Genomic DNA, 24,411 nt, shown 5'->3' on the forward strand with positions numbered 1-24,411 from the left:
TGAAAAATAAATTTTTCTTTTATTATTTATTATTTTGGGAGGAAATAAAAATTTAACATGTGATTTGTGGATAAGAGGCAGCGAGCATATTTGATTCTATAGCATCGTAAAGGCACAAGATTCCTTTTTCATTGTTAACTTTTATGGCATTCCTGGATTACTCTTCCTTTTTGTTGCCACTTAGCTGAATTTATTTATTTATATGGTTACATTTTTGTATTGTTCTTGGACCAATGACAGCGGTGTGGACATGCTAGTATCAGCTTCTCGAGAAGTTAAAAATCTTGAGAAGGAAAGGAAATCTTGAACCTTTAGGATTATCTATAACTCACAATGTGCTGCCTTTCACCTGCCAGGACAGGTAGTACCTCAAGCTCAAGGCGCGGGCTAAAATATGATTTAAAAAGCAAGATACTTTTATTTTTTAAAGTTTGTGAGCATATTATCATTCACCTACAACTGAACTTGCATTGTGACTGAGGACTCAACTAGAGGAAAGAAAAGAGGACAATCTTCAGTGAAATTAAAGGGTGACCTATATCCGGCTTAATCAAGCTGCTATCCCAAATGGGCCATTTTGCAAATTAGAAGGCCAGATGCAATATCTTTCCTGACAGTATATGTGTGAGGGGGTTAGGGGAGGAGGCGGGTGAGTGTGTGGTGGGGGGAGCGTTCCATTCACTTTAACTTCTAAAGGCAAGGATGTGCCCAAGGTTTCCAAGAGGTTTTCTTCTTATTTCCAAGGTCAGAGGTAAGACAGCTTCACTAGACTGTTGGGTTTTGCTATATGGAAGTTGATTTACAAGCTAAGTCCCCAACTTGTTTTTATGATATTTATGCCTATTTCCTCTATCTCTTTCCTTCGCGTAGATAACTGTTTGCCATTGCTCTCTTCATAAAAGTCCTCATCTTTTGCAGTCGGTTCTTAAGATTTGCTTCAGGGTTTTTTAACTTCCAGAAGGCTAGGTCTGTGTAATGGAGTATTAAGCGGTCAGGCTACTTGACATTCATCTTACAGTAGCCTGGGGCAGTCAGGAAGAGTGGGGTCTCCTCTCCCCACAACCATCGCCTTGCCAAGTCTTCTTCCTTGCTTTCCTTGGGAACTGCACAAAGAAGCTGAATATTCTGGGACCACACAAAAAAAGTAGAGGACAGCCAAGGCCCTATGCTCCAGGGGCTGGGAGAGGTTAGCAAGTAAGAGGGAGAAATTTGTTCTACATCACATCTGAACTTCAAAAGACACAGGCCTGCAACAGCAACCCCCTTTTTGCCCCTGGTTAATAAAAAGCATATTATTTAATTCTGTTGTTGATTAGAATAAATGTCCACATAAACTATACATTTTCAAGAAGAAGAATAAAAAGCACTGAATGGAGAAATGGCAGCTAGTGAGAATATGAACACAGAGAGGGGGAAGTAAAAGACAGAAAGACTGGACTGCAAAAAGCAGTAATAAATACTTTCTTCAATGATGCTATTTAAATAATGATACTGGGCTCATTTATTCCTCAGTATTTGGTCTAATGTAAACCTCTAAATTCTAGGAGGAAACCTGATCTGTTAAATTCAGACAACCTGCACAATGATAGCCAACCCCATTATAGACCAAATTCTACTCTGACACTAAAACCCTTATATAAGTAATAAAGGGGCACAGATGGCATCGAGGTTTTTTTTTTTAAAAAAAGCAATTACAGATGTGTGCAAATTATAATTTTGCCCCAATTAAAAGTAATTCAGTCACATTTTGAAAGAAAAAAAAACTGATAGTAAATAATTTAGCAGCAAATTTTTTAAAATTAGAAAGTATTTCTTTTCTATACATTTCAATAATATGTACAAATGTTTGGTTAAAGTCAGTTTTATCAGAGAGATAATGAAAAGAGGCACAAAGAAGTCTTAAAAATTAAACTTAGTTAAATTTTTTAAATTGCTACATATTTAGTTTTTTTTCTACTTAATGAAGTCAGATAAAAGAAAGTTATATGTATGGAGAAATTAATGTCTAAAGATATCCAAATGAAGGACATTTTCATTTCTTAGTGAGACAAAGAATGAGTACTTTTACTTCATTTCACATGCCAACAAAATCCACTAAGCTTTTATCATATACATAAAGGAAAGTAAGCCATCTCAAGACTATAATATTAAATATGGTGGAAAATATATATAGATTTTATTCTCCATTTTAAAAATGTGTGGGTTATAATAGAGTAATCAGGGACATCATTTCATAAACTATATAAATATCTAACCAATGTACTATATACTTGAAATAAAATAAAATGCTAAAAAAATGTGTGGGTTACATATGCTGCATTCATATTCCTTAAAGCAGTACATTCTATCAGACGAGAACCTTTTTACATTCGACCGTGTTTTAACCTCTCCGATGCAAATCACTTGTATATTTCTAGGAGAAAATTGGAAAGGAATACTTACGGGGTGGGGAAAGGCCACTACTAGCCTCTCTGCAACAGAAAGCTGCTTTCCCATATCAGGGCACACATGAAACTTCGCATTGTGTGCTTGCTGGGGAGGGGCGTGCATTATTTAACATTACAGAGGGTTAGGAACTGTGCTGCTAAAGCATCTGCGGGAAAATAATAATGAAAGGCACCAAGACATAGGTTCACCCCAGGCAGCATGGAATTCTAATACTTGAGAAATCAATTTAAGAACATGGGCAAACAAATGGCTCTCCTTACATATTCTAATTTTTTCAGTTTAAGAAAAGGAAGACCTCTAACAGTTCGCGAGGAATAAAAGTGCCATAATATGATCTAAGCCAAAGAATTACAAATTTTTTAAATGCCTCATTCTTAATCTAGATCTGTTTCTTAAATCTATGACAGTGAAACGATCTAAGACAGAAATATCATTTCATCTTTTGGTTCAGAAATCCACTTAACATTCAATTTCAGTTTTAAATAATTAGCCTTCCTACTTTCTCTCCTATCCCCCCAAAATAAGGAATACTGACAGGGTGGGGCACACTTGCAGAAAAAGCTCTCAGATACAAAGATAATGCCCACTGTTTCAAGAAACAAGCCTAAGCTCCAACCCAAGGATTTTCTTTTCTCTGTAACAGTACCATTGAACTCCACCCAGATTTCAGTCTACTTCTAAAGCAGGAAAAAATGTCAGGGGAAAAAAAAAAAAACAACCCAAATCGTCTCTTGTATATTTGCTGATCATCAATGGCATTCGGAATTCAGAAGGTCTAGTCATGCATTATGAATGAATGGGTTTCCAATGGTAACTGGGAACCATGCCACTCACCCCAGGGTTCTCTAATAGAGGACAGGGTGGGGGAAGGGTCGAATCGCACATTCTCCTCCACCCTGGGGTATGGAGGAAGGAATCCTGCAAATTAAGTATTCCATCTCTATCTTGGTACCCAACAGAGGCAGGGGAAAACCTATTTAAAATAAGCCAGGATGCACATTAAAATAAAAGCTAGTAGAAATAAAAGTCTAGTTAGATCACATTAAAAACTTGATAAGAAAATCTTGCATGACTTTCTCCCTTATTCTTGTTAATTCATGGTGCCTTTGTTTAAGCAAAGAGCGGGTCTCCCTCTATCTTGTAGTTACAGAGCATGCAGCATCACCGTGAGAGGGAAGGTGGGGTAGGGTAGGAGGGCCGGAACAGAGAGAAAGCAGAAGAAATCAGTTTGCCCACCTGGTATAATACTAAGCAATCTGAACATTTGGGACCTTATCCATTTCTGCAGACAAACTAATCAACGAAGCAAAGCATTAAACCCTCCTAAACATGTCGTTGCAGCTCCGCGAGAATCCGAAAGAACAATGCGCGTTTAGCTAACCTCTCGAGTTAGGAAGCATCATGCAAGGAAGGAGACGGGTTAAAATTCCCTACCATGCAGTGCAGCCATCATCAGAAGCCCAGCATATCTTCTGCTCTATGGAGTGATGTGCCAGTTCATGAACAGAACAGAGGAAGAGAAAAATGGAGGAAATGAGAGGAGGCTCAGGCAAGTCCGCAGGAATGTTTCTGGGTCCTTAACAAGTGGGAGACCCCTTTCGGCATTTAAACCAATCAATCTTTATCTTACAGGACATCTTTTTCTCACTCAGCGTCTGTTGAAAGGACTGCAGCAAACCAAGCAAGGGATTATGGGATAGGGATGCAGCAGCGAGCTGCAATGAGATTCGTGGGTGGCTTGCTCTCCCCTCTGAGTCAGCAGTCAGCTGTTTCCATGCTCTGGTGCTGGGCCGCTGAGGTCCATCCCCAGAATGTGACTGCACGATCAACCCAGGGAGAGGCATGTCTCCCGGCGCGTCGCAGCGCAGCCAGGACAGGCACCGTGAGTGTTACAAATCCGAAAGGGGGTGTGCTGATAAGCAAAAGGGATACTAGGGAAAAAAAGAAAATGGACATATGGTACCTCATCAGTACGAAAAGTTCAATTTTAAAGGAGTGCTGGGCGAATGTGAGAGCACACACTTACTTCCTTTAGAGAAAAAGATGGTCTCCTTTTTTTAGACTTTTCAAGTAGCTTGAGACACAAATGCAAATTTAAAAAAATGCAAAACAGCTTAGTTGAACAAGCCTCTACTTCCTTTTCCTCTCTTAGTATTTGCCCAGGAAATAAAGCACAGTTTCACAAAGACAAATAATGCAAATGACATTTCTCTGTTGTGTGTGTGTGGTTCTAATCATTCAGAAAAAAATTATAAAGTACATTTATTTGCTTCAGGGGATGGACAGAACCTGGTGCTTTTCTGATGACGCAAAAGTTTTCAGTTAAAGTTGACAAACTTGACAAACTTTACATATATCCATAACTTGATTTTCTATCAAGTCATTAAACTTATTTTAAAAGGTTTTAATAACTTAAAAATGATCAGCAAGTATCCATAAAAATGATTAGATCCTCACATTACAGTTAATACTGTAGAATAAAAAAGTCATACGTGTCATAATAGAATTGACAGCCATTCCCTTTTCTACAGCAATGAAGGTAGTTATGGAATCACATTGCATTCTATTCCTTGGCGAGTTACTAGTTTAAAAGTGGACATTAATCATTTAAATAATAAGATAGTCAATTTGCATATTCAATTACATTAATATTCGTCACATTCTTTCCATGCAGTCAGGGATTGCACTGAACCCTGCCTGTGAAGGAGCACTCGGCTCTGCAGAGCAGTGATTATCTTTAGTGGGAGGGGGCAGGGGTGTCACAGAGAATCCAGTGAAATGGACAGACCCAGGAAAATGCAAAGACATGACAATTTCAGCATGCTATTCCAGGTGGTCCACAGTTCTCGAAAGCCTTGCTTTAGAAGTTTTGTTTTTTAACAGCTTTATTGAGATATAAACCAATCCCATACAATTCACCCATTTAAACTGTACAATTCAATGGCTTTTAGTATATTCATGGATGTGAGCAACCATCACTACAGTCAGTGTTAGAACCTTTTCATTACCTCAAAAAGAAACCCTGTACCCTTTAGCTATCATCCCCTACCTTGCCATTCTCCACAGTCCTAAGAAACCACTAACACACTTTCTGTCCCCATAGATTTCCCTATTCTGGCCAGTCATATGAATGGAATCATGTAATATGATTAGGTGTCCGGCTTTTTTCACTTAGCATAATGTTTTCGAGGTTCATCCACGTAGCATATATCAGTATTTCATTCCTTTTTACGGTTGAAAATATTCCATTGTATGGATATAGCACATTTTGTTTACCCATCTGTCAGTTGATGGACATTTGGGTTGTTTCCACTCTTTGGCTGTTATGAATAATGCTGCTGTAAATAATGCTGCTGTATATAGGTGTTGGTGTGGACACTTGCTCTGTTTTAGAAGTTTACAATATAATTAGAACCTACAGGCAGACTACTTCCACTCCATTTATAATGTCCTCTTCCTAAGACGAGCCCTCACAAAGGTGCCTGGCTTGCTACAACAAGAGTCCCCTCTTCTCATTTGTGCTGCTGAGCCTGTCCCATAGCCAAATTCATCAAATGCCGACCCCTCCCCCAGGACATCCTCTCTCCTGATCTCTTCTTCTCTCCCCCCACTCAGCCCAGACTCTGTGCTCTGCAGATGATGGAGAAGAGGGAGAGATCCTTGGTCTTATTGCTGCATTTACAGTCAAAGAAGGTTCCCCTACTCATTCAATCATTCATTCCGAGAAACACTTATTGAATGTCTAGTGTATGCCAGGCACTGAATAGGCATTGAGAATACAGAGAAGAGGAGGAGTGAGCCCTCCGGAAGGACGAGCAGTGTGGGAGCTAGATGAGTGCACAGGCAATTGCAGTTTGGAGGGGTAAGTGCTATGACCGCAAGATCAAGTAGATGCTCTGGAGCCCACAGGAGGGACATGCCGGGATGGGGAAGAATGGCGCACATTTCAGGCATGGAACACAGCACAGGCAAAGGCTTGGAGGCAAGAGATGGCTCACAGGAACTGAGAGTGCTTGTCCAGTGTGGCCAGAGCCCAGCAAGAGGTAGAGCGAATGGGGGTCATATGTGTTTCTGATCTTTTCCTGGGATTGGGAATAGCTCCTCCCAGGAAACAGCATTACAGAGGACAGTTTGGTTCCAAACCTCCTCATCATGATGGCTTAACTACTGTCTGAGTTAGTGGGTTTAGGGCTCGGCCAGGAATTTAACACATATAACATTGTTTATTATAGAAAAATGCAGCCTTATTCTTAGCACATATCTTGGTAAATAAACCAATTGTTTATAAGCTGGGCCTGACGTGTTAGCAGGTCACAGCATCTTCCCCTTGGCACTCCCTGGCCCCAGTGGTGGTAGTGGCTGCTGGTATATAACAGCGCGGTTTCTTTCTCAGTTGGGGTGTGCTTGTATTGAGACCTTAAGCAGCCAGACAGCGATGCTGCAATAGCAGAGAAGTGTCTAAGATCCTGGGGAGTGAGTTAGCTGTCCACCTTACCAAAGCCTTGGAGCTGTCTTGCTCTCCCCACTGTTTCCTTCCAGTTGAACAGACGTTAGAGACTTAACTGTCATTCGCCAGTTTGACTGCGATATACACTCGGGAAGTATACAGACGGTGCATATGCATAGGAATAGGACATGTGCTAACTAGACCAGGTTTGGCAGGATCCTGGGAGACAGAGATATGAAATTTACTGACCACCTGTTATGTGCCAAAACCCTTTATATACAGTCTATCACTCCCCAATCAAGGAAATTGCTCCTAGAAAGTAAACTCCTGAAGATGGCACATAAGACCACTTATGATCAGGCCTATGCCTTCCTCATTTTTTCCCCACTTTCTGTGCTCCCCAGTCATACTCTGGTTCCTAAGACATGCCACCATATATATTTTTCAGCAGTGGTTCTCACCTAAGCAATGACACCAACCCCCCTGATGGAGTGGGGGAGGGGGTTCTGCATTTGGAAATGTGAAAGGACATTTTTGGCTGTTGTACTGATTGTGTATTTGAGGGGGGGCAGTGAGGAGGTACTGTTGACACTTAGTGCCTAGGGGCAGGGATGCCCAACACCCTCCAGTGCATGGTAGAGTCTCATAGAAGAACATTTGTCCCCTCAAACTGCCAATAGCACCCACTTTGAGAAACACCGGTCTCAAGGCTCACGTGCCAATTGTTCGGCCAGGAACGTTCTCATCACCTCCTTCCCCTGGTCAATGTCTTCAAATCCTTCAACACTCAGCAAGGACACCACTCACTTTCGGGAGGAGTCTCCAACAACTCCTGCAACCCAGACCCTCCTGCCCTGGTCTGCACTGGGTGCCACTCATGTGTGCTCCATAGCCTTTCTTGCTGGAAATTAATTGACTGCTCCATCTTTTACCTCTAAGTCCCCAGCCCCTACTGCAGTGCCTGTCACATGGTAGGTGCCCAATACATAGATGCAGAATGCCAAAAACTCTTCTACAAATGAGTAGACATAACATGATGTAAAAGTAAATGATTATCTCAGAATTGGAAAACAGTTGGATCAGAGACCACCAGGAAGACACGATTCTTCATATCTGACTGGTGATTTATAATTTAGAAAGCACCTTTATAATAAAAGCAAAGCAAACCCAGGAACAGAGCCGTCGCAATTATTATCTTAGTGGAAACTGAGGTTCGGAAAGGTTACATGACCAGCCCACAGTGGAGTCGCCATTATGTAGTAGAGGTAAATTAGAGTTCAAGTCCTGTGACTAGCATAGTTCCTCCTTCAGTGTGCCAGTGTGCCCCGCAAGGATGGGCCAAAGCAGAAACAGTTATCAGGCAATTCCACAGTGGAACAAAGCCAGCTGATTAGAGAGGTGATGTGTTCCAGTGCGAGAGAAATACACTCAACTAAAAGGAGATAACCGGAAATCAGAGCGTAGAAACTCTGCCTAATGCAATCTTTATTTAGTTTTTCTTATCTTTGCTTTTGAAAACCCTTATGAAAATTAATGCCCAATGGTCTTCTAAAACAAGATGATAAGGAACAATTATTTCCAGCCTTCAGTTTGGGCTTGAGCAACTGGATAAGAGATGTTGTCATGCTGGATTTCACAGCACTCCAGGTGCAGCCCCTCAAAACCATGCTCCTTCCAGCCAGTCCAGACTTTTTACAGTCAGTCTGGGTGGCTGGTTTGGCTTGAACCCCGAGAGGCTCCTTCCTCTGTATTGGCAGTGGCCCTGAGAGGCCCCTGCACACTGGGGGTTAGGAATCATTCTTTAGTGGCTGTGGGGAGGTCCTAGACCAAACAGGATTGTTTGAAAATAATGGTGATGAAGCAGAAAGAATCTGCCCTTTAAGTGTCCTTAAGAAGAGAGAAGGTCCAAGGCGGCCTTAATCTGAAAAGGTGATGTGGATAGAAATGGATCAACCTGGAAACCAGCTGATCCAGTCACAACCCAGGAACTCACGCCAGAACTGGCCTGCCCTTGGGATTATCATTTAATGCTACACATTTTACAAATAATTACGTGCCTGGTGGTGTACGAGGCACTTGTGATACAAAAATAAATAAGACACAAAAAGACGTCTTAAGATCACTCTTGGAAACAGTTTCCTGCCTCCAAGCCACAGTCGTGTTGGTTGGGTCTCAGGTGTCAGGGTAGCCTTTCCCAGACAGGTGGAGTGTTTGCAGTAAAAGTGACTCAGCTCGAGCACCCCCAACTCCCTGCCCAGTATCTTTGTAGCCCCTCTAGACTTTGTGTTTCCTAAGGTGCTGCTCAGGATTGATGACCTAATCTGGTAGGGTCTGCTTAGCACAGAATAGAGCGAGACCATTGTTTCTTTGACGTAGGCCCTATACTTTTCCTAATGACCTCTGAGTTCATTTTACCTTTCTTGTCATGTTGAATCATACTGAACAGATAACTAAAATTCATGTCTAATAACCCTATCAAAAAAGAAATTCCAGCTGGCCTGGTATCATTTATTTTTATAGAACCCAGGATGCTTTCTTTTCTAGGTGCTTGTAAACCATCCCTCTAATAATCCTCTATAAAATCTGTCCCTTAGCCTACAATTTGTGGGTTGGATCATTGTACATGGAAAGTGGGTTTTTTTTCCCCCTATCTCCAGTTTTTAAGAAACTCACCTCTTCCCTAAGATCTCATAAAAATCAGGGTCTATGATTTGGCAATCATAGCTATATATTTTTTCAAAAACCTGGAACGTCATTTGTTGAAGCCAGAAGATTTAACATTTATTTAGAACAACTGGGTTTTCTATTTTTACCTCCTATATGTGTTTCCTAGGGCCGCTGGAACAAAGTACCACAGAGTGAGATGTCTTATAATAACAAATTTATTCTCTCATACTTCTGGAGGCTAGAAGCACAAAAATCAAGGTGTCAAGAGCCCTCCAAAGAACCTAGGGAAAGATGCTTCCTGTCTCTTCCAGTTTCTGGTAGCCCCAGGCATTCTGTGGCTGGTAGGTGCATCTTCCTCTGTGGTTACATGCCTGTCTTCTCCGTGTGTCTCTACATGGCACTCCCCTCCCTGTATCTGTTTTTTCCTTCTAGAAGGACATCTGTCATACTGGATTGGGGCCCACCCTCACAGAGTATGACTTCACCTTAACTTGATTACATCTACAAAGACCCTATCGCCAAATAAGGTCACATTCATAGGTATTAAGGTTTGGGACTTCCACATACCTTGTCGAGGGGCACAATTTAACCCACAACACCTACCGTCGGTAAAAGGTTAACATGAGGCCTGGGCTGATGCAGGCCCATCTGAGAATGACCTGGTTTTCCCACAGCCCTGTCTCCTTGATACAGTAGAGGTAAGATAAACAGGGAATGTCGCGTCTGCCTCACTTGTGGTGTGCATTAACGGAGCTGTTAGGTAGCTACATAACTAGGATGGCATAAAAGATTGGCAGGTAAAAGGGGCTATGACTTCTATGTATGAAGGTGATCCCACACCCCTTGGCTGTCATCCCTGGTACATACCCCAAGCAGATGAGGAGGCAAAGGAAGCTTGTGAGCCTCCTGATGAGATGAAGGTGGTACATCTCCTGCTTTGTATCCTTTGCCAGTACTTACTAACTATATTATGAGATTAAAGCCTGCTTGTGTCTTGTGAGTCTGACAGCTTGAGCCCACAACCCCAGCTGTGCTGCTGGCCCACCCTGGTGAGTTCCTTCTCATTAGCCTTCAGAAACTCCTTCTCAGCCTGAAGAGATCCTTTATAGAGAAGACTGAAGCAAAACACCAGGCTTGGCCATCTGCTGATACATCAAACTCCTCAGCAGCATGCTACCCCTTCCTTACTCTTTATCTTAGTCTGACAGGCACAGAAATAAAAAGCAAAAGCAAGCCAACAAAACACTCTTTTGTTTTTGCCATTGTTTGGCCTGGCTAATCCAAAGATGACTCTCTGGCTGTCTGTCTGTCTATAAATAAATAAAATGGCGGGGGGTGGGGGGGAATTGCTAGAAATTAAAAAAAAGAAAAAAAGAAAGAAAAGCAAAGTTGCCTTTATCAGTCCTAAGTAGGCCTGGAAGATAACCTCCAGTCCTAACTCTGGACTCCTAATTACATTGACGTCCACACCGAGGAGCCCATCAGTATCAAGTCGTTTTCCTCTTCAGTTTCATGATCACGCTTCTCATTTTGACAGTTAACTTCAAGGCGGTGCCAAGTTCCCGCTTGCCTCGGCGGTTTTACCTTGTTTAATCCATCAGCGCAGCAGCTCTGACGACCAGGTTGGGAGTTAGAGTCAGGGATTCTATAAAGCAAATTTCCCTTAGCGACTGTCCAAGCTGAGGCCGAGGCCGGATCTGAGCTGGGCGGAGCCGAGGCCTGACCCACAGGCGTGAGCCCCGAGGCGGCTCACGTGGGTGCCACTAATAATACCTTACGAGACGCCGACTTCCTCTCCCCCACATTCCTTCCTCTCTGTCCCATAACGTGGATTATTTTTAAACCAGTACGTAGATCAGAGAGAACTTCCCAAATGTTCATATCTGTTGACCAAATAATCCCACTTTCAGGACTCTCTACTCAAAGGTAATAATCACACATACGGGCCCATCTCAGACAGCCCCGGCGCAGGCCAGGCGGAGCCCGGAGGGCATTCGCCGCTCCCCACGCTGGGCAGTGGTTTCTATGGCAACAGGCTCCTCCCCGAGGGAGGGAGCCGAGCTCTCCCGCTAAAGCAAAGCAGGCACCTCCTCCGCGGAGATGTCCAAGGCTTGGCTTACACAGTTATATGAAACTCTTTTTTTCCCCCCTCTCCGTGGGTTTCCTTCTAACCTTATTTCTCACCGAGAAACAGGATCACTGTAAAATAACCGGTTCGAGGGGTGGCGATGAGAGTGTCAAGGGAGGGAAGGGAGAGTCAGGCCTGCGGTGACTGCTGTAAACACAACCGCAGGGATCCGCCTAACCCCTCCAGCAATGTGCGTGCTCCAGCGGTGGCTCTTTCCCGCCTCCTGGAAGCGAGGCGCTCCTGCCTTCCAGCCCTGCGAGGGTTCTGCGTCTGAGCTAAAGTGACTGTGGCGCTAGCGGGTTAAGGTGGGACTTTCTCCTCCCTAAGGTGCCTGAGTTTACGGAGGATTTCTAGAGTTCGGTGCTTTAACCTGAGGGAGATACTAAAGTAGGCGTCTTGGCACCTTGGTACAGGGATAGTGAGGAGAGGCAGAGTTTGCCACCCCAAAATATGCCTTTAGGGGATATAGATGATTTTAAGCTGGTAATTTTTTGGAAATAGAAGACTCAGGAAAAACCTTTGACCTTCCTTCCCCCTAACTTCTTGAAAGAATTTAGATAGAGGACCTGCTTCAGAAAAAGAGCTATCCTCACAGGTAACTATAGTTTAATCTTTAGTGTGTAATAGACCGGGAGGGACCTAGCAAGGACCTTTTGTTCAAAGTCTCTCTGAGTCCTATTGTTAAAGATGGCCCAGCAAACATTTATTTACCAAACATTTGCTTTTCCATCTCCACGTGAATTGCCTTCCTCCCGTTTGAAGTCCCAAACCACGCCCCCACCACACACACCCCCTTCTCCTTAGCTCAAGATGCCATATGAGTTTTAAGTGCCTGATTTGTCCACAGATCCCATATTTTTATGGAACCCCTGTATGTATATACATAACAGAATTGGTTATTTTCTCCTGTTAATGTGTCTCATGTCAATTTGATGATTACACCCTCCAGAAGAACTTAGAAGGGAAAAAGGAAAATTATTTTTCCTCTTCCACAATATCCTTGGTATCTGAGGACAGTGGAAGTTGACGTCACCTGCGGGAGGCTGCCTCTCCCATACATGTAATCTGGAGACAGTACTTCCCTAAGCAGCAGATGTGGCATCATGCCACATTGGTCACTTATATCCTAATATTACAATCGTACAGCGAATGTCAGCATGAAGCTGTAATTAAGGCACAGGCTCTGGAGACACAACTGTATTTGCTCTATATTCAGGTTGCTCATTGCTTCAGTAAGTGCATTTGTAAAATATTACCTCATAAACTGTCACGATGACTAAACGGTATAGTGTGCAAGTGCCTTAGCATCATGCTAAACGCACAGCGAGTCTCCAGCTGCTGTGATCAGAAGCTGTGCAGTGCAGCGATAGAAACTATGGGCCTTCATGCCAGGTGGATCTCGGTTCTGCCACTTATAACTAACTAATTTAACCTCTCTGTGCCTCAATCTCCTCATCTATATAATGGGGATAATAACCTACAGTATAGGGTTATTGTGAAAATTAAATGGTTTAGTCTATGAAGAGAACCTATCACAGAGCCTGATATATAGTAATCAGTCAATACATGTATCAGTATAGTAGTAGTACTAGTTGTATTGCCACTATCAGATTTATGAGTTCCTTTAGGAATGACTAATGAGTCACTTTTATATTCCTAGAGCCTGAATCATGTAGGGGTTCAATAAACATTTATTTTTTGGATGAATGAATAGACTGATAGTACACACCATTTGGCATTTATTTTAATGCCAAATAAAATAAATAAATGAGAGTGGACAGAATCATGCAAAATCAGAAAGGATATATGGACACAGCCTCCCTTGGCCTTCTCTTCCTCTTGGCGCTGGTGTCTCAGCTGACTTTGACAGCTAAGTAAGAGGCTGGAGAGCTACTTTGTTCCTCTTGGTCAGTCCTCACACTCCTGATCCCAAACCAGCCCCAGGAAGGAAGAGGGTCTCTGCTCAAGCCAACCAAGGCCTGGTGCTCTGTGCTGGTCAGTGGCCCCTGGAAATCAGTCCTCACTGGTCAATGTCTTGCCTTTAGAGTCAGTGGCCTTCTTAAAAAGATAAGAAGACAAATGATTCCTTTTGGCAGCTTTCCAGAGTCAAAGGTTCTCCCTTTAATGAAAGTCATAGACTCTGGACATGAGAATGGGAGGCCTCACTTTCACACCCTCCTCTGAATGGACGTGCTCCAGAGCAAATACTGACTGGCTCAGCTCTCTCCCTCAAGGGTTGGCAGTGTGTCCAGGCTGCATGCCAGGAAGTCACGATGCCACCAGAGGTGAGTGCAGCAGGGGCAGGAGAATAGGAATAGCTAGGCCACAGTAGAGCAGGTATGCACACCAGTCGTGCTGGGCCTGCCAGGCCCAAGGCATCCTGCCCATGCCCGTGAGACCTGGTACAGGCCAAGCCACCTTGGTCACAGGTGGAGCTATCTGTGGCCTGGGGGTCCAACATGGGAAACCTCTGGCTCTTCCTTGATAACGTGTTTCCTCTTCCTGTCTCCCTTCCGCCCCTATTCTCCTGCTCTCTCCCTACTCTCCACCCCGCTTCCTTCAATCGACAAGCTTTTACTTTAGCTTCTATTATGTGCTGGGTGCTGTGCTGGGGTCCACATTTGGTCACATCCTTAAGGAACTTATACACTCTCAGGAGAGAGACAAACATAAAACCTCAGTTAAATAATAAATAATAAAAGTAAATCCTATCTCAAATAAACAATTTCCATCTGTGGCCTCTAACTCAGCCCTGCCAAGGACACTTGTGGGAGTTGCTCCCGCCAACTGGGATGGCATCCTGTGGTGAAGGACATTCAGATACTGGGATCACACAAATGTGTGTGCAAACCCAAGCTCTGACACTGACCAGGTGTCAACCTCCCCGACTCTCCTTTTCTTCACTGTAAAATGACGATAAAAGAGTTACACCTCCCAGGACTGTTACGAGAATTAAATAAGATACTGCCTGAAAGATGCTCAGCGCAGTGCCTGGCACACGGTGACACTCAGAGATGCTGCCATTTTAATTACTCAAGACTAGAGGTCGGCAACTCTTTCTGTAAAGGGCCTGACAGTAAATATTTTAGACTTTGTGGGCCACACAGTATCTGTCACAACTACTCAGCTCCTTTGTTGTCTTGTGAAAGCCTTAGACGCTACCCCAAGTGAAGGAATATAGCTGTGGTCCAATAAAACTGCATTTATAATCACCAAAATGTGAAATGTGATATAAAATTTCACATGTCACAGAGTATTATGATTTTTTTCCTCCAAGCATGTAAAAATGTAAAACGATGCTTAGCCCACAGGCTAGACAAAAACAGGCCGTGGGTTGGATTTGGCCCCCAGTCAGTGGTTTGCCCGCCCCGGAGCAAGATGAACGAAATGGCTGGCACTTCCTTTCATGGATTTTGCTTCGGAGGACAATCTACTTGGTCGATACATAAGACCCTAATTCAGTGTCTAAATATTAAGGTACATGCCTTATTAACTTTAACAAGGCTAACAAAACCCAGGCCAAGGACAGCAAATATCTCATGATATCTACAATTTATCTGTGCACAAGCAGACCTAAATAAGCACGCAATGCCTACAATAAACAGAAATGGAAAAGACGATCAGCTGCATGGATGTGCCGTCTCCCTGCATTTTGCAGACCAAAGGAAGCTGTTGCCATTGGTACAAGGACTGACTACGTGTACTTCACTTCTCAGTACTGTGCACAGAGAAATACAGCTGTAAGAAACATCACAGAGGGCCACGGCACCCCTAAATTTTACACACACAGGCTGAGAAAAGACAGAATGTATGGTAAGGGAAGAAGGCCCAGGACAATGAGAAAGGACAGTAGAAACCTGCCAGAAAACAGGCCACGTCCCGCCACCGTGGAAATCAGACCGCAAATGACTTCATTATGTAACAGTCAGATTTCCCAGGGAACGTCGTGTGCTTCCTAATTTCCTTCTTTCCTCGCCTCCTCCCCTACCTCCTCAAGCATCGGCGGATGGAGGTAGGACTTTGTGCTTTACTTTCCACTGCAATCTAGGAAGAGTTTTACTCTCTAGACTAGTTCATATCAAATTCCTCACAGACCATTCTTCCTCTAATGCAATAAAAAGGCCATATTCCTGGCACAGTGCAATTAATAATTAAACTCGTCTCCCTTGACTCAAAGGGAATGCGAGATCTCTCTTATAAAGCCATTCCAGAAATCAAATCTGCTCTTGCATATCTTTTGAAAGCAATGTGTTATCCATGTCCTGCTACCATTACTAGATAAAGAACCTGCTCATCCAGCCAGATTGAAGTGCTGAGCAATCCTCAAGGTCGAATGTCACAGTAATGCCCTCTAACTTGGTGGGGACTCTCCTCTGGGAAGAACACGGTCCAGGCAAGGATGTGTATACATAGTTTGAGTCGTAGGTAACCTGCTGGCTCCCTTAGGAATTGCCTCTTTGTTTTAACTGCTCTCTGATGAAGAAAGCAAGCAAGACTTCTTTAGCAAGGAAAAAGTGAGGAACTGGCATCAGGTGAGAAGCCCCCGCCAGGATGTCCCCAACTGCACCCAATGCTCCTTCCTGCCCATCAAGAAGCAAGTCGGAGGCCAAAGAACCTGGCATTTTCCTTCATCCTTCCCCTACCACATGGTGATAAGAGCCACCCCTCTGTCAAGCAGATCTGCAGTCTCAGACTGGATGAAGGGCATAAACTGCATCACTTCCCAGTCCCACAGGGGGCTCAATGCACTCCCCTAACCCCAGGAGACTCCTGATCCACTCCCTTTCTTGCTTTGAATACTCTCTAAAGAACTGGTCCTGGTTTTGGTGGCCCTGCCAACATGCTTATCTCTCATTTTCGATGGGTCTCTGAGGCTTCTCCTAAGAACCTAGAGCCCTATGGCCATATCCAGTCTGATCGCGATCATACAGACAAAGAAACAAGTCTGGGGAGGTGACGTGATTCCTTCCACACCATACAACTAGCCGGTGGCAAAGGCCAAGGCAGGACTCAGGCCGGAGCTTTCACGTCTCTCTCCATGTGCTCCAGTGCCCTTTCCTCACGAGCTGGAGGTCTGTGCAGGCTGCTGGGTTCGGTGATGATGATGGTACTTCTGTGGAGCCTGGTCCACAACAGAAACGACTGAAAATACAACAAGCAGGGGTCTTGCTAAGTGAGAATAAAACACTGTATCGAGAAATAACAAACCGCTCTCCTAGCACAGCTGGTCTGCTTAAAGAGTCAACAGTATAGAGTTTTTGAACAAACACTTCAGTCAAAGAGCAGGAGTTCCCCAGATAGCCCAGATACAGGAAGCCCGCCTCAAAGGACGGGGGCACTAAAAGGTTAAAACTTCAGCCATCCACATGGCCAAGGGCAGGGAAAAAATAAACCATGACATCCTGTTAGAGGGGGATTCACAGAGAAGGCGGACTCCTGGGAATAGGGAAAAAAAGACATAGGACTTAATGGCTGGAAGCTAAATACTGTACCAACTTTGCATAGTTAAGCAGCTGCATATCTTCAGAATTGACCTTGACAATAAAAATCTGACACTAAAACAAACACAGAAGAGTGGAAGTTAGATCATTAGCAGTTGTATAGACTTTTAATTTAGTGAAATTTGACACCAGGGTAAAGTGATAAAAGCACATGATTTACTCCAAAGACCCGTGTTGCTGGCGTGGACAGCCGGCCCGTCCGGGCCCTTCTTTTTCATGCTCCCTGATGGGCCTCAGTGAAATTGCTCCTCTGTTTTTAAAAAGCTATCAACACATGTTTGCCCCCAAAAGTGGAAGAATTAGTCTCAATTTAGACTTGCTTGTAAAGCTCATTCATTATAAAAACAGGTTTTGTTTCTGTTTTTCTATTTATGCCACTGGCCAGGGCTCGCCTAGCGGTGTACTGGGACCTTTCCCCAGCCTCCCTGTGGCCTCTGGCTTCTGCTCTTCCCTGTTATTCATTCCGTCTCTGCTGTTTCTAACTTTTCCCGAATCAGTCAATGTATTACCTGAAGTCCAAATTCTGAGACCTAAGTCCAGAGAAAGAGGCGGCCTCTTCTTTGGACTTCATCAGGCTACATCATTGGGTCTTCATGAAGGAGAGGTGAGCTTCTTCCTCACAGGGCACTAGGTGCCCATGGGTCCTGCTGCTCCCAGCCCTCGCTACAAGGCCGCCCCTGCCCCCTTAGGTCTCTGCCAAATGCTGCCTCCTTCTGAGGCCTTCCCTTGCCCTCCTGTCATATGTGGGTGTCCCCTCTTTGTGATATAGCACTCTAGCCTGTTTGAATCCTTCATGATAATTGTCACAGTTTGTAATGACATACCTATGTGCTTGCTTAGTTAAAACTGCCTCCCTCGCCAAACTTCAAACTTCATGGGGACAGGGTCACTCTCCAATGACGACACATGCAGTCTTGACACATGGCTTCCAATACCGTGTGATGTAGAATGACCGAGTGTCAAGCCTCTCTGGGCATGACTGGGGGCTGTCGGACCAGCTCCTCTGGAGAACCATGTCTCCCTGGCCAGGTTCTCATGTAAAACACCTTCTCCAATACTTGCTACAATTGAACCTCTGCTAAAGATACTTTTGAACTATGTTCGTAGAAGGGATCTATTAGGAAACGCTACAAGCAAGATTCTAAGGACAGGGTAACCTGCTTGCGAGTTACATGTACTCTGCAGGAAAAGTTTTTCACATTACTAACTGAACACATTTACATGGTTACTGGATAAGTGTAAATACTGGGAGCCACAGTAAAAAAAACAGCCTGTTAGATATTCTGTAACTCACTTGCTTTTTCATAATAAGTCCTGAATAAGTTCTTACGACATGTGGAGTCCTAGAAGCAGGGGAAGGAACCTGGTGCTGATGAGAGAAGCAACACAGGCAAGAGAAGAGAAGAAATCTACTCCTGGACTAAGTCTTCTCACAGTGGGTGAAGAGTATTTGATATATATTTTTTTATTTTAAGAGAAAAATACTTATTACTTATACAAACATGTAGTTTTAAAAGAGTAGTCCAAACTACAAAATAAAACATCTTCCTTCCACAAGAGAGGCAAAAACATATTGGAAAGAAAACACTACCAAATAAGATGTTGCATCTCATTATTTTTTATTGCTTGGCCTTAAGTATTTGCAGGCTTATTAAAGGAAAACATGTTCGAAAATAGCCTAGTAATCTTTATGCACAGTTTCACAGTAATCAACTTTTATTTTTAAGCTAAATGAGGAATTAGGGATGTATTTAGTGATGTATTTAGCTTGTATTTAGTGATCTTATCTACCACTACAGAAAGTTCAGATGCCGTGGACACTTTATGCTGCTTTAAAATTCTGCTTCTTATTGAGACAAAGATGAATGAGAGAGAGATTACTTGATAGAAGTTGTGCTGTTTGTTGAAGAGAATAAAAGAGAGAGAGAGAGATTCAGTCCACTTCTTTGTAACGTTCATTTGGTGACTGCATTCTTTGACGATTACAAACAGAGAATAACTTTTTCTCTTGATCAGAAAGGAATAAAAAGAGCTTAAGAAAACAGAAAGCATATCCTTTTGTGGGAGGACACAATTCATTCCATAACAGGAGCTTTTAAAGAGTCTTGAGTTCAGTAAGAGGGGGAAAGGTATTTCAGTACAGATGGACTGACAACAGAATACAGAATACGCTGGAGAGAAGAGAGGGAGCTTAGGCTGGCAGTGAAGGATGTGGAAAAAATAGGTAAAATCTATAGACTTTTCAAAGGAAGAGTTGAAAAGATAGAAGTCTAGGACATGACAGTTTGCAGAGCATCTCTGCCTCCTTTGAGCTTGATTGCTGACTACAGGGATGACATAGAAGGCTGAATGGCTGGCATCTTCAGGGAGTCTGGCCTGAGAGGACCAGCGGTGAGGTCACCTACACCAGTGAGAGCAGCTGGCAAAATTCAGCTGCACGTGCTGAATTTGAGGTGGTGACAGTCAAGTGGAGACGTCTACTGAGTTACTGGAAACCTGAGCCAGCTGTCCTCTCTCTAGACAGAGATTTGGGAGTTAAACACATTCAAGCAGTCCTTTAACCCACGAGAGCAGGTGAGAGCTCCGAGGGAGCGAGTGTAGCAGGAAATGAGCAGAGGGCTTGATATTTTGGCAAATTCTAGAAATTAAACGATTGCTAGCAAGTCAAAGTAGCATTTGAAGAGACCGAGGAGAAACAGCCAAATTCTCCACCTCCAAGCTGAAGAAAAAGAGAGTTTTCAGTACAAGTTTCAGTGCCAGAAATCATCGGAAGGAAGGAGGAGAACGGGAAGAGAATCGGCTTCGGGAGAAACCAGAAGACTTTGGTTTTCAATATGAAGACAATGGGAAGAGAAAGTGTCAGGGGAAGGGAGGAAGAAATGAGGATGATAACGCAGGACAACAGGATTAAGAAAAGGGTCTGGGGTGGGGATTTTATTTTAAAGTCATGGTTTTTAAGATACAGTTTCCATATAATAAGATTCACTCTACTGTTCGGTTCTGTGAATTTGTTTAAACACATACAGTCTCGTAACCACCACCGCTATCAAGACAGAGAACAGTTACCTCACAACATTCCTTCTGCCGAGGGGCTTTTGCAAGAAAACGCAGGTGTATTTGAAGTCAGAAGGAAGGGAAGCCATACAAAAGGAGAAAATGATGGTGCTAAAGAGGAAAAGAAGGGTTAATGAGGGAATGGGACCTGAAGGGGGTGAGGACGCAGACAGCCACTCAGAAGGGGCTAAGGCTAGTGGAAAGGAACATTTGCCCTCTTCCTAGGAAGCGGAAGGCAGGATGGATACATTCAGAGTCCATGATATATTTTGGGAGCAGATCCCTAAAGTCCTGCCAGCAAACCCATTTCCTGCTGAGCAAGATGTTCAATGTCATATCCCATAACTTCCACCTTGGGGTATTGTTTCCTATTGCAATTACTGTCTGTAGGAATTATATCAAAGTGCAATACAGGCGGAGGGCTGGTTTTCTTTGGGCCGCGTGCCAAAATTCTGCTGCCATGTAATCCTGTAGCAATTTTAGAACAACAACTTCAAAATTCTACAAAGTTAAGTGCATCTGAATCTTTTTCTGTACCATCCAGTGGAAAAACTTGGCAGCAAAAATGGCTTCGATCCTCATAAATGCATGTGACAGCCATAAATGACTCACTGCTGAAGAGCTGGCTTCCACAGACATGCCCTCAGGGCATGATTTGACAGAAGAGATTCACTTCTCATCATGTTATATTTTTGACTTAAAATCACCCTGAAGTGAAGCTCCCTCCTAATGTCTATGATGTCGCTTCCATCTCTCCTCATCTGTGCAGTCCCACGGCTGTCACCCGATTTGGGTGTGTGAGGCGAGAGGGTGTTGAACCACAAATCTAAAACTGGGTTTCAAGAGTGGGTTGGGTATCAAGTTGTGGGTTGCAACCAGCCTATTTAAACAACGAAACAGAACAGAAAACAGTAGAGGGCTAAGTGTGATTTCATGCAACTTTCGTTGCCCTGTAACATATACGTCCATAATGGATCGCAACGTAAAATATGTTTTTACTGTGGATCACAGTCAGTCACGTTTGGGAAATTCGAGTGCAGAAGTTTATGGATCTTTTACGTAGAGTGTGACCTTAGGCAGGTTACTGTTGAATGTCCTCGTGACTTAGTTAGATCCATAGTCTGTAAAATGAAGAAAATAATAGTATCTATTATATATGGTTGTTGAAAAGATTAGAGAAAATGCATGGAGAGCATTACGGACGGTGCCTGCTTAACTGTCAATGCTCATTATTATGATCTCTTACCCTGCCCGATTTTTGTTTCCTACCCAGACCTTTCTTCTGAGCCCAGAACCGTGAACCTAACAGCCTGCTTGCCATCTCCACGGGGTTGCTCCATCATCTTCGACTCAGCATATCCAAACTTTAACTCAGGGCATCTCGACCGTCTCTCTCCGTCTTCACCCTCCCCTCGCCTCCGCAAGTCCCCGAGCGCACAGACCACTCTGCTGCTGCTCCTGAATTCACTCTTCTGGGAGAGGCTCCAGGACCTCAGAATATTTGGAAATAGGTCTTCACAGAGGTAATCAAATAAAATGAGGTCATTAGGGCGGGCCCTAATGCAATATGACCAGTGTTCTTATAAAAAAGGGAAATTTGGACACAGAAACACGCATAGAAGTAAAACGATGTGAAGAGGCAGGGAAAAATACCATCTATAAGCCAAAGAATGTCTGAGGCCACCAGAAGCTAGAAGAGAGGCATAGAACAGATTCTCCCCCACAGCCCTCAGAAGGAACCCATCCTGCCCACACTTTACTGCGCCTCAACATCAGTCCATGTTTCTATATCTGGCACTAAAGATTCTCTTTGATGTGGCCACATCCTCCCTACTAAATCTTAGCTCCGACGACTTCCTTACCTAGACCTTCTGGTCAGCCCTCTTCCATTCAAATGGGTTTTCCCGCTAATCTCCATCTGGAAGATGTCTCCCTATCTATGCCTGAGATGTTCCCAGCAGGCTATTATGCCCTACCTACTTCTCTCTTCCATCTAAATCTTGTACATTCTTTAAGCTCTAACTTTTGTCTCTCTTCCTCAATTAAACTGTCCCTGATTTTTTTGGCCCATGGTTTTCTCTCTCCTCTGAACTATGACTGTACTTATCGTCTGTATCATACAAGTTGTCACTTAATTATATCTTGTTAACATAGTTCCCTAATGGTTTCTTATGTGATATTCTTGGGTCTAGAGTTAAATTTTAAGTGACAAATCTCTATTGGAAACCATTTTTCCAAATACCTTCTTGGATTTGTTTTCTCAACAAAACATCCTCTCATCTAGAGTTTCTCACAATTCCAATATTTTAACATGTCATCTAATCAAGTGTTACTGAGCATTCTGGTTTAGTGAAAATAATGTCCCGGATGTGAGTCCTAACTCCTCCTTTACTGGGAAAGTCATTCTTGGAGGCTTGGTTTCCTTACCTCTAAAATATTACCTTGCAGAGTAGTTGTGAAGATAAGATGGAATGCGAAAGTGATATTTTTTAGGTAAAGATTTGCTCAAATATGAGATGAAATCATTATTATCATCTCAGTGCCAAGTTAGCTTAGTTAGCTGCTATGCTGGTGAAATTATGGGCTTGAATCAAGTGACCTGCTTCTTCAAGATTCATGCCAAGGGCATGGATAAATTTCAAGACTAATAACGAGTAAGAGAAAGGATGGGGAAAACTGCACAGCACATCCTGGTGGGTCATCAAGGTTATCTTCATAAATAAAAAATAGAGAGCATACAGTCACCTCAATCTATCTTAAAGCATGCAGTATCCCAGGCTCTCAGGAGAAACAACTGACAGTCCCTGACATAATTAGTTCTAGTGCAATCAGTCCATAAGGTAACACATTATGCCTAAGTCAAGATTTAATGTTTTGTTTTTTAATTTAATTCTACTGGTTTTAAGACTGAAAACTAACCAGGAATTGATACATATGCCTGTAATACAAAAAGCAAGTCAACCTTTGTCAATTTAGAATCTCAATATGCTTCGTCGATTGAGCATATTAAATTAAGAGCCAAACCCTCACTCATATTTCCAATGAAGACAAGTTTCAGTAGTAGACAGAGTCAAAATTCACATCTCCAAACCACCAAACTTTCCCTACAAAACCAGCCACGTGAATTAAGACTTTTTTTAAAAAAAAACTTAAATGTTTCTATTTTAAAGGATTAAATTAATTTTTTTTCTTATATTTCACCTTTGGCACTTGTTCCACAAACTTAATACCCTGGCTGATGATTTTTGAGTGAATCAAGTGATCATTTTCAAGTTGTGGAAGCCAAATACTGAATGCATATTAAGAGTATAAGTATGGTCGATAGCCATGCCACCCTGAACAAGCCCGATCCTGTCTGATCTTGGAAGCTAAGCAAGGTCGGGCCTGGTTAGTACTTGGATGGGAGACCACCTAGGAAAACCAGGTGCTGTCGGCGTAAAAAATAAAAAAAATAAGTGATTGTAAGCTGACGAGGTCCTTGCAATCTGTGAAGTCAACCAAGGGTTGCCTTGCCTAAAAGAAAAAATTAAAAAAAAAAAAAAGTATAAGCATGGTAGCAGCCATTATACGTAAAATTCAGAAAGCTAAGGCCTGGGTCTCTAGGGACTGGAAAATAAATCTAGGACACAAGGAGGTCTGAGTGTCTCCACTGGGAATGACTCCCTCCCTTTGGTCTGCTGGTGAACTTAAGCCCCGCTTTGACCACCCATCCACAGATACTAGCTGAAGGGCTGAATAACGAGTATTGAAGATGAAACTACTTAGATAGAGACCAGGCAGCACTTCAGTGAACACATTTATCCAAGGGACTTGATCAAGAGGAAATAGTTGAGGGGGAAAAAAAATCTAGAGAAAGAAATCTATTCAGTTCTACCTAGATTTAGTTTTAACGTGGAGCATCCTGTGTGGAAGAAGCCCCAAACATGCCAAGAATATTTTGTACCGCATAATAAATGAAAACCAGCTCCCATGCAGATGGAATTCAGAATATCTTAACCCAACAAATCTGTCTTCCTCCCATTACAGAAACTGCTTTAACTATTCAAAGCAAATTCTTAATTATTTCCCATTCTTGATATGTAAAGGCTTTTTAGAAAGTAGTATGGTTTGACCTATAATAGATGCTTATTAAAGATTCAGAAATTTCATTTAAGCAAAACAATTTA

The 24,411-nt window shown here is 43.0% G+C and overlaps 1 protein-coding gene, 1 long non-coding RNA gene and 1 pseudogene across 9 annotated transcripts in view; 1 reads left to right on the forward strand and 2 right to left on the reverse strand.

The window, feature by feature from the left end:
- Positions 1 to 24,411, reverse strand: part of TRIM2 (tripartite motif containing 2) — a 127,486-nt gene that overhangs the window by 51,568 nt on the left and 51,507 nt on the right. Inside the window, exon 1 of one of the 8 annotated variants that reach the window (XM_039875928.1) lies at positions 3,883 to 4,114. The exons of the other annotated variants lie outside the window; for them this stretch is intronic. Coding sequence (XP_039731862.1) covers positions 3,883 to 3,885 — 3 coding nt within the window. The 5' untranslated portion in view covers positions 3,886 to 4,114. Of the gene's footprint in view, positions 1 to 3,882; positions 4,115 to 24,411 lie in introns of those variants that run through there. 8 annotated transcript variants of the gene reach the window in all.
- Positions 18,794 to 23,668, reverse strand: LOC120613280 (uncharacterized). The gene is made up of 2 exons (XR_005655646.1): positions 21,548 to 23,668; positions 18,794 to 21,366 (listed from the first exon to the last, which is right to left on the reverse strand). It is a non-coding gene; the product is annotated as an uncharacterized LOC120613280 (long non-coding RNA).
- LOC120613704 (uncharacterized) lies at positions 23,563 to 23,681 on the forward strand (annotated as a pseudogene).

This window comes from Pteropus medius, unplaced genomic scaffold, assembly GCF_902729225.1.
Source record: "Pteropus medius unplaced genomic scaffold, Ma_sr-lr_union100, whole genome shotgun sequence".
NCBI classification, from domain to species: Eukaryota; Metazoa; Chordata; class Mammalia; order Chiroptera; family Pteropodidae; genus Pteropus; species Pteropus medius.